We start from the raw sequence: 10,228 nt of genomic DNA on the forward strand, positions 1-10,228 counted from the left end.
CAAGTGCTATAAACCACCTGAGTGGGAACCCCTTATACCACTCTAAATATCAAAATATAAATACATACAGTAGGTGGAACACTTTAAGCGAATCTGTAGAAAAAATATATCACATAGGGTAATACCGTAGGAATGAAATAAATAATATAGGATCAAATATTTATACTCACAAACATGGAGCCAAATAAAATCATAAGACTCTCATGAGTTGCACAATTGGACTCTTTAAGGACGTCCTCAATCCTGCTTCCTGATGGATTAGGTGGAAGTAATAGATGAAAAGATGTCTTTTCAGAAATAAACAATTCTTTATTGAAAAATAGGAACATATATCTATATGCTTGGATGGATAAAAAGATATATAATGTATATCTATATATGGGTACTGTCAATGACCAAACCCAAAAGTAAAGACCCAATAAAAATAAGTCCAATATGTAATAAAAAGTTCAAATGGTACCTTGGTAGCTTCTGTACCAGTGCAGATACGCGTTTTGCACCTATGGGGGCTTCCTCAGTCGGGGCCTACCATGAGTACACAACTTCAGAAGGAGGACAAAGCCTATATCCACTAAGCTGTCTTGGGCCACCTGTCGCACCCAAACGAGAGTATCAAAAGAGTAAGGTTGAAACTGGCAATTTAAATAAACTATCAATTTGTAGAGAGAACTAAATGCGTACTGGTAAGAGTGACCGAGTAGGGTCAAGATTCCTAGCAAGACCAGCTCAGTGTGGGAAATCCACCCTCTCCATTATAATTTGCCACTAAAAAAAACCACCTGGGGAAGGTAAGGCTTTAGGTATCCAATGATCATCGTAAGCAAGTCTATTGTAAAATAAATGTCTCCTGCATCCCCCGGTGCCTCGGTCTAGTAACCCATATGAAAGTAAGACCTCCTTGCACCACTTTTGGTAGGTACTAACCAATACATACTAGGGAAACTCCACTTTTTGCCACTTGGGGCAAGCTCCGACCCAATAGTCTAGCCATCCCTAATGGGCTTGTAAAAGTAACTCTTTTTGCTTGCTATTTTTTTCTACTTCCAACACATGAAATTCAAGAACTGACTCTTCTCTTGCTGAATAATATATCACACCCATTATACATTGCAATGTATGATCATATAATGTAACTAAATCACCATTATTTTTTGCCTAGATTAGGCGTTTTTTTAAAAAAAACTCTAGAAAAAACTTTAAAAAACTAATAAAATCTGTCAACATTGAAGTTGCTGTTTAGTAGATAGGAGAGTGCACTGGATCTTGTGTATGGTTTATTGTATAATATGGCCCTCAGCAGCACCCCATTTAAGCATGTTCAGGTGAGTGCAACCATCCCCCATGTTCCAACCATTAAAGGGTGCAATTGTTATGCTGTAATCAATGTTATTCACGGTCAGTGTCTTTCATGTTCTGGCATCATTTTTTTTTTCACTGCTCTTAATTTTCTTCCCTCTATTGGTAACGTTTACTTACTTGAACTGTGAACCAAAGTGCAGGGAAATGCACCTATCAATATGCTGCAAAATATACACATAATATTTATATTATCTATATACTTTGCACTGCACTGATTGCCTTATTTTCGCTCACCTTTATGGGTTCACCCCAATTATTACCCAAATATTTCAATAGATGATATTTGAACGAGTTGCACAGTCAGCTGAACAAGTTTGAGGTCCTGAACTAAATTTGATTTTTGAAAGAAAAAAAAAAGTGTTTTGGCTTTGCTAAACCAACTTTTTTCACTGTGCACAAGTCTATTGTCTATACATCACCTCTGTTCCAGTTGCTTCAGGAATCTGATGGCTTCATTTTTATCATGTTTAAGGAATTCTTGGTACATGTATATAGACTGAAACAATCCTATTATTTCTCCAACAGACATTTCAAATACAACGGGGATGTCCGTAACCCTGTAAGAAAATACATGTATTGATAAGGACTGACCATACATGACCATACAAAGCAATGTCTGTGAATGGGTATATGATTCTAATCCTGGCATGGAACATTCAAATAGATTTATGTAGTTTAAATCTTTAAAGGGATTGTTAAATATTGCAAGTTAATGTTCAATGAAAATACCTTTCATAAAAAAAATTGTGAAAAGTATAAGATTATTAAAGTGCATCAGTTATAGGACATCAATGAAAAGTACAAGCAGAGCCGCCATCAGGGGGATACAGGCAGCTAATTGATGGCAAAATCAGTTAATAGGATTGATGAAGCAGTTAAACCAATAGTACCTAATTGGGGGTGGGGGGGGGGGTTGTGGGGAAGGGGTATATTTGCTATCATTTCACTTTTGTTCTATGTAAAATGCATGTTAGTGTTAAATAACTAGACAATGTCAGGAGGTGCTGGATTATAAATACATTTTTTTTTTTCTAGGCAAAGTAAAATCGTGACAGCAACTTGACATGACATGTACTTACCACCTCTTGTCTTTTAATGGTATAGCATTGAAAACCTCTTCATACTGGTGATGCAGAAGATTGTTGTTTTTGTAGTTATATTCTGATACTTTGTCCATATACTGCAAAGGGAATAGTTTAGTCAGCTGAGGATGATCTTAAATGTCTGTTTGTGGGACAAAAAAAAAGCAACCTACTATCTCACACACATGCAGCACATTAAAAATTTCAAAACTATATTCTATTAATTTCACTTCAATAGGCCCCACCTGTTTTATGATGGAGTTTAGTGCTGGATCATTACGACCATCCTGTATTTTAAAAGTTGGACCACAAGCATGCACTGCCAGACAGCCATTGGGCTTTAAAACCCGAATTGCTTCATGCACAAATTTCTCCACGTTGAACCAATGAGCAGCAAGTCCTGCATTCACAAGGTCCACAGATGCATCTTCTAGGGGTAAGTTCTCAGCAGCAGCCACCCTACAACAAAATAGATCCATAATGTCATTCAGTGAACCTAGTGACTGGGGATAAAGTCTTCTTTCTGTTATTCAGTGTGGGAGGTTATATTGATTAATGGATTTTAATCACTTACTGGAAAGTTACATTTTCCAATGGACAGAATTGTTTGGCTTCCTCAAGTTGAGATTCGCTGATGTCTACACCAATAACACTTTTGAAATGAGGTGCTAGAGGCAATGTATATCTCCCAGTACCACAGCCAACATCGACTGCTGTATCATACGGTTTACTTTTCTACAGAACAAGAAAATGGCTTAATTTAAAAATGTTAATTGCATTCACTAATGAAAATAATTTAGATGTGTGCACTTTTTTTTTTTACGACTGTGAAACGTAAATTGCAATTTAAGGTCAGCAACATTTTACAGTTCATTGTAGATTATGGTGCCATGAGTGTTGCAAACTAGTTTCCTGCCAAACTATTTGAGGGCAGTGTGATAACTTGAACAACTTTTGCAACTGCAGTGAGAATTCAAAAGTATCATGTTTCCATTATTAGTGCCAATATTGCAAACATTTGTTTACATGAAAGGCTGTGAGTGCCTCCAGTTCTCTCAGCCTAATATTGCTATCAAAAGGTTGGATATAACACTACAGCCACTAAAAAAATCAGCCGTTTTTATGGCTTTTAATCTACAGCATAAGATGTAAAATAGAAATAACTCAGATATGTAAAAAGTAAAATAAGATCACCAAATACTATATTGCAGGAGTCAAACATGAGATCAGATGTCATCGTGGATATAAACCAGCACCTTTAGGACTACAACATTGCTAGAAAATGGGATTGTTGCCCTGTTCCAAGATGTTTGAACCCATAACAGAACTCGATGTACCATTCCAAAAGACCCAACATTTAGCATCTTCCTAACCTAACCAGTTACGATCTTCTTTCTGTGCAAATTGATATTTTAGAGAGCATTATATTATAAAAGCAGAGCACGTGCCATAAATACTATAAATCCCAGTGTTCGTGTATCTGATATCTCTACACTCAAGTGTCATTTCTCCCCAACTCCCTCACATGTAGTAATTGAAGTCTGGGGATGGTGACACTGTGGTGGTTGAGTTGGTACTATTGTCTTTCCACTTCTCCATCCCAGTGTTCCCAGTCTATCCAAACCACTGCCATTATCTTCCCAAAAATTTCACCTGCATTGCTACTTTTGGGCCCTTCAGAATTAATAACGATGTAACTTGCAAGGCCTTCATTCTCATTTACAGTGCCTATACTGTTATAAAGTTAATCACTTCTGCTTCTGTAACAGTATAAAAATCTTGTTCCTGGAATTATTATTTTTTGTTTTTAATTGTTTTACCTCATGCTTTTTGATGGGACAATAAAATGAGTTGACATTGAGTTATTATTGGAAGCACTTTTTACAACAAATTCTGATTTTATGTCACAGGCTTGAATAAATGTATCCAATAGAAATGTAATAAGGGCATTAATGGATATCTATGTCTAGTTTCTTTCTACAACTGAAACATACATTAGTTATAATTGCCATTTGTTGACAAAGTCATTGGATGTATTGCAAGCATGTCAAACCATCCAGCCCACATCTTTGCGGCCCTGCAAGCCGTGAGTACATGCTGGTGTTATAGCAAAGTAGGCACCTGCTTTCCCCATATTGTAGGTGCCTACTCTGCTAAAACTTACCCGGCCAGGGAGGAAAGGACGGTGGATGCAGCGAGGGGGCTCAGTGTTCCTGCTCCTCACTGCTCCCTTGTGCGCACCATCTGTAGTGAAGCTGGGCTCCGGAATGTGATGCCATATTCCGGAACCCGGCATCACTAAACCACGTGAGGGAGCAGTGAGGAGCAGGAAGGAGATTGCCAGACAGAAGATCCCCACACCAGCTCCCAAAGGAAGGGAACTATAAGTTAAATGATGTGAGTGCAAGAATGTGTCAATGTGTGTGTGTCTGTCAGTGTGTGTGTGTGTCTGTGTCAGTGTGTGTCTTTGTCAGTGAGTATGTCTGTGTGTGTGTGTGTCTGTCAGTGAATGTGTGTCTGTGTCAGTGTGTGTGTCTGTCAGTGAGTATGTGTGTGTGTGTGCCAGTGAGTGTGTGTCTGTCAGTGAGTATGTCAGTGGTTGTGTGTGTGTGTGTGTTGGTCAGTGTTGCATTGGCTGCAACTGGACAGTGGAGGTGCATGGTGGCACGCAAAGCCATGTGACATTGACATGCTTCACCTTCACAGGGTTTCAAGAAGAAGCAGGAGGATTGGATTTGGCACAGGGTGGTAGAGGGGGATGATGTGGTTTAGTAGAGGGGGGGGGGGCTAGTGTTTAGTCAAAGGGGGTGCTGTGATTTAGTAGAGGGTAATGTACTTTTTAAAATAAACCTACGTTTCTATGAAAATTTAAGGTACCGTATATACTCGAGTATAAGCCGAGTTTTTCAGCCCATTTTTTGGGCTGAAAAACCCCAACTCGGCTTATACTCGAGTCAAGGTCTGTATTATGGCAATTTGCATTGCCATAATACAGACTGGGGGAGAGGGGGGCTGGCAGAGCTGTAACTTACCTGTTCTGCAGCTCCTGTCAGCTCTCTCCTCCTCTGCGCCGTCCGGTCAGCACCTCGGTCAGCTCCCAGTGTAAATCTCGCGAGACTTACAGTGTAAGCTGACAGAAGAGCAGAACGGACGGCGCAGAGGAGGAAAGAGCTGACAGGAGCTGCAGAACAGGTAAGTTACAGCTCTGCCAGCCCCCCTCTCCCCCCCACTGAACTGCCACTGGACCACCAGGGAAGGAGAGCCCCCCTCCCTGCCATATATCAAGCAGGGAGGGGGGACGAAAAAAAAATATATAAATAAAATAAGAAATAATAATAATAATAAAAAAAAATTAATAATAACAAAAAAAGGGGTATAAGGACCACTATGTGAGGGGGGGGGTATAAGGACCACAATGGGAGGGAGGGGGTGGGTTAAGGACCACTGTGGGAGGGAGGGGGGTATAAGGACCGCTATGGGAGGGAGGGGGTGGGATAAGGACCACTATGGGAGGGAGGGGGGGATAAGGACCACTATGGGAGGGAGGGGGGGATAAGGACCACTATGGGAGGGAGGGGGGGGATAAGGACCACTATGGGAAGGAGGGGGGTATAAGGACCGCTATAGGAGGGAGGGGGGTATAAGGACCACTATGGGAGGGAGGGGGGGATAAGGACCACTATGGGAGGGAGGGGGGGGATAAGGACCACTATGGGAGGGAGGGGGGTATAAGGACCGCTATGGGAGGGAGGGGGGGTATAAGGACCACTATGGGAGGGAGGGGGGGATAAGGACCACTATGGGAGGGAGGGGGGTATAAGGACCACTATGGGAGGGAGGGGGGGTATAAGGACCACTATGGGAGGGAGGGGGGGATAAGGACCACTATTGGAGGGAGGGGGGTATAAGGACCACTATGGGAAGGAGGGGGGTATAAGGACCGCTATAGGAGGGAGGGGGGTATAAGGACCACTATGGGAGGGAGGGGGGGGATAAGGACCGCTATGGGAGGGAGGGGGTGGGATAAGGACCACTATGGGAGGGAGGGGGGGATAAGGACCACTATGGGAGGGAGGGGGGTATAAGGACCGCTATGGGAGGGAGGGGGGTATAAGGACCACTATGGGAGGGAGGGGGGGATAAGGACCACTATGGGTGGGAGGGGGGTATAAGGAACACTATGGGAGGGAGGGGGGGTATAAGGACCACTATGGGAGGGAGGGGGGGATAAGGACCACTATTGGAGGGAGGGGGGTATAAGGACCACTATGGGAGGGAGGGGGGGTATAAGGACCACTATGGGAGGGAGGGGGGTATAAGGACCACTATGGGAGGGAGGGGGGTATAAGGACCACTATGGGAGGGGGTGGGATAAGGACCACTATGGGAGGGAGGGGGGTATAAGGACCACTATGGGAGGGAGGGGGGGTATATGGACCACTGTGGGAGGGATGGGGGGGATAAGGAACACTATGGGAGGGAGAAGGGGGATAAGGACCACTATGAGAGGGAGGGGGTGGGATAAGGACCACTAGGGGAGGGGAGGGTAAGGACCACTAGGGGAGGGTGAGTCAGGACCACTGGGGGGGGTGAAGGAACACGGGGGTGGGGAGGTAAGGACCACTGAGGGAGGAGGAGGGGAAGTCAGGACATATGGGGGGGGAGGGGGCGGCAAAAAATGTTTTGCCTACGGCGGCAAATATCCTTGCACCGGCCCTGCACACACTGCATTCACACACTGCATTCATACACACACACACTGCACTCATACACACACTGCACTCATACACGCACGCTGCACTCATACACACACACATACGCATACACTGCATTCATTATACACACATTGTAAATAAATATTCAATTAATATATTTTTTTTAGGATCTAATTTTATTTAGAAATTTACCAGTAGCTGCTGCATTTCCCACCCTAGTCTTATACTCGAGTCAATAAGTTTTCCCAGTTTTTTGGGATAAAATTAGGGGCCTCGGCTTATATTCGGGTCGGCTTATACTCGAGTATATACGGTATTTATTTTTTGCGGCCCACATAAACTTAAACCTTGTTTATGTGGCCCGTGCCAGACTTTGAATTTTACATGCTTGATGTATTGTTATATCAATAGAACAAGTTCTACCTCAAATTTCTGGTTTTGTAATCCTTACATTAAGTCAGGTGTGGTTACCAAACTATTTTACTGCATCTCGATTTAACAGTCCTTGTGTTACCTGTAAAGTCTAATGATCAGAATTATTGTTCCTTTATAAATTAGCCAATCTTCAGAATTTTAAAGTCTGTTTAAATGCGAGAGGGTAATGGTATTATTTTCTAGATGCAAGTAAACAATTTGTGAGGTGTGGTCAGGTTAAAACACGATGACACATTATGATCTATAGCGATACTAGCAGTACTAGTGGTTAACTCTATTCCCCAGCACCCACTGTACTGAGTGAAATAATGGCAGGGGAATACTCATTCAAACAAATCCATTCTCTCTCTACTAGATCATTATGCCACTACTCCTGTACTGTGCCAATGAAATGGAAAATGTATCACAATTGTTAAATATAATACAAAACCAACAAATTAAAATTCTAGATGAAAAAATGCATAAACTCCATTAAATTGAGGAACAAGCTATGGAACAAAGCAGACACACATGCTGAGAGCTCCCAAGAGAGATCTCAAAATGATTAGGAAAAAAGGGAGAACGGTGTTTAGGCGCTTCTAGTGTGCAAAATAACAAGAGGTGTAACACAAGGTATATTCCCCCAATACCCTGTAATCAATAAAGTAAAACCAGAAAAACAGTTACCCACTGTGTCCAGAAAATCCTCTGTGGGTAACTGTCTTTCTGGTTTATCTTAAAATGATTAGCCTGAGTGCACTAAATGAATCTTCTATTTACCCAAAAGCTGTCATGACACTATGGGAAAGATCTGCAAGAGCGATACAGCTTCTTCCTCCAAATATATTGGGCTCTGCTCACCAAGATGTGCCCCGTGCAGGAAGATTCTGACCTAACCTCGGACTAGAGTGAACAAGACAACTCTCTGTACTGAGCGATTAGAATCTAGCAAGAACCAACCACTCGCAGATTGTGAATAGGAGTCCAGGAGGACATGCCCTGAAACTCACCCAGACCTTATACCTGCTAGTAAAAATAACATTCAAAACTTGTTGGCCGAGGTAAAGACCTTTTTCAAGGCTGAAATTGGGCTGGTTTGAAGTGATATTGGGGTTATGACAGCCCGGTTGTGGGTGCTGGATGATGATGGTGATAGTACCAGAGGCAAACAGGATAATCATTTGAAAGCCGAGGTAGACAAGCTAAAGCAGACCAACCACATTATGGAGGGCAGGCTAGCTGTCTTGGAGAACTCCAAGCTGCAACTGTACTACTACTATCATGTCCCTAAATCACCTAAACACCGTCCGTCTGAGAGAGTTGGGAGTCAGATATCATTGGGGACCAGGCTGAAAAGTAACAGGGATACATGCAGAGAAGTGTATGCAACTCACTCATATTTCTGAGGCAGAATGTCTCTTTTGTGCACTGGACTTGCCTATACCAGATACCTTCCTGAGACCTGCACTGAATAATTCATGCACATCCTCTGCTCCCTCCTGAGCTGTAGATGCGACTACCCACTGACACCTGAGTCCAATTGAAAACAGTGGTGTGCACCTGCCTACTACTTTAATTGCTTTCATGTCATTGAAAATTCTGCTGGTCATTTATTTCTTCTTATGTATATTTTTAATTTGTGTTCCATAACTAATTTCTCTCTGTTGCTTTGAGTCAGTTGAATATTGCTTACTATATTTTAGTTTAGGCTGTATACACCTTGCAGATCTTCCTTGCCATACTCTCTTGTGATTCATATACAAACCTAGCTTACTTTAAAATAGTGCATACAGTGCATACAGCCTTACCCATATTTGAGCTAGACAACAACTATTTTACCATTGTTGCATGATATGTATACTCTGCAAATATCTATAATTTCCTTTTCACTGCACTTAAAACGTAGCTTGCCACACTTTTATCTGTGTATATAACTATGTGTATGCTACAATAAAAAAATATAAATCCCAATTGTAAGAAAACATCTACTATACATTGTTGCTTGTAAAAGTTACCTTCTCTTCCATATATGAAAAAATCTGACTCATGATCTCACTGGACGCAGGAAGCATATATTTCTGGTACACGGATGAGAATGTCTTGCTTTTAAATAAATGATCAGTCATCTGAAGGAAATTTGGTAGAGAAGAGGGTTCAACTTTTTTCCCCATTTAGCTCCATAAACACTAAATTATAACCACATATTCTAAAAGGTATGTATGATTGTGGGGCCAAAAGGTAAATGCCCAGATGTGGTAAAACTACAATACCTATGTTGTGCTGCCAAAACAGCTCTGATGTGTCTAGGCATGGACTCCATGCCATGGACTCCTCTCAACGTGGATGTAAGTTGTATTTTTAAAACATCTGGAGATCTACTGTTTGGTCACCCCTGATGTAAGAGCACTTTAGCCAATACATAGTTCTCAATCTGTTGTTAAAGGACTACTTCCACACTCCTCAAACGATCCACTAAGTGGAAAAGTAGAATGGTGCCTGGTCAGATTGAATGCTTTACAGAACCAATGTGTGTGTATAAATAACATCACAAGGTTATTTAAGTGTGGATTGTTGGGAATTCGGAGAATTCAAAGTGAATTTCAAATTTCAAACCAAATTAGCCAAGCTGGAAAAATTCTCCAGTTCAGCAATATTTCC

The 10,228-nt window shown here is 41.8% G+C and overlaps 1 protein-coding gene across 1 annotated transcript; it reads right to left on the bottom strand.

Annotated features, from left to right (window-relative positions):
- Nucleotides 1–1,774: 1,774 nt before the first annotated feature.
- Nucleotides 1,775–9,696, bottom strand: LOC134571262 (putative methyltransferase DDB_G0268948). The gene is made up of 5 exons (XM_063429433.1): nt 9,586–9,696; nt 3,016–3,176; nt 2,687–2,900; nt 2,439–2,539; nt 1,775–1,916 (listed from the first exon to the last, which is right to left on the bottom strand). The coding sequence occupies exons 1-5, from the start codon at nt 9,694–9,696 to the stop codon at nt 1,775–1,777; spliced, it is 729 nt and encodes a 242-aa protein (XP_063285503.1).
- Nucleotides 9,697–10,228: the final 532 nt, after the last annotated feature.

Source organism: Pelobates fuscus, chromosome 8 (assembly GCF_036172605.1).
Source record: "Pelobates fuscus isolate aPelFus1 chromosome 8, aPelFus1.pri, whole genome shotgun sequence".
NCBI lineage: Eukaryota > Metazoa > Chordata > Amphibia > Anura > Pelobatidae > Pelobates > Pelobates fuscus.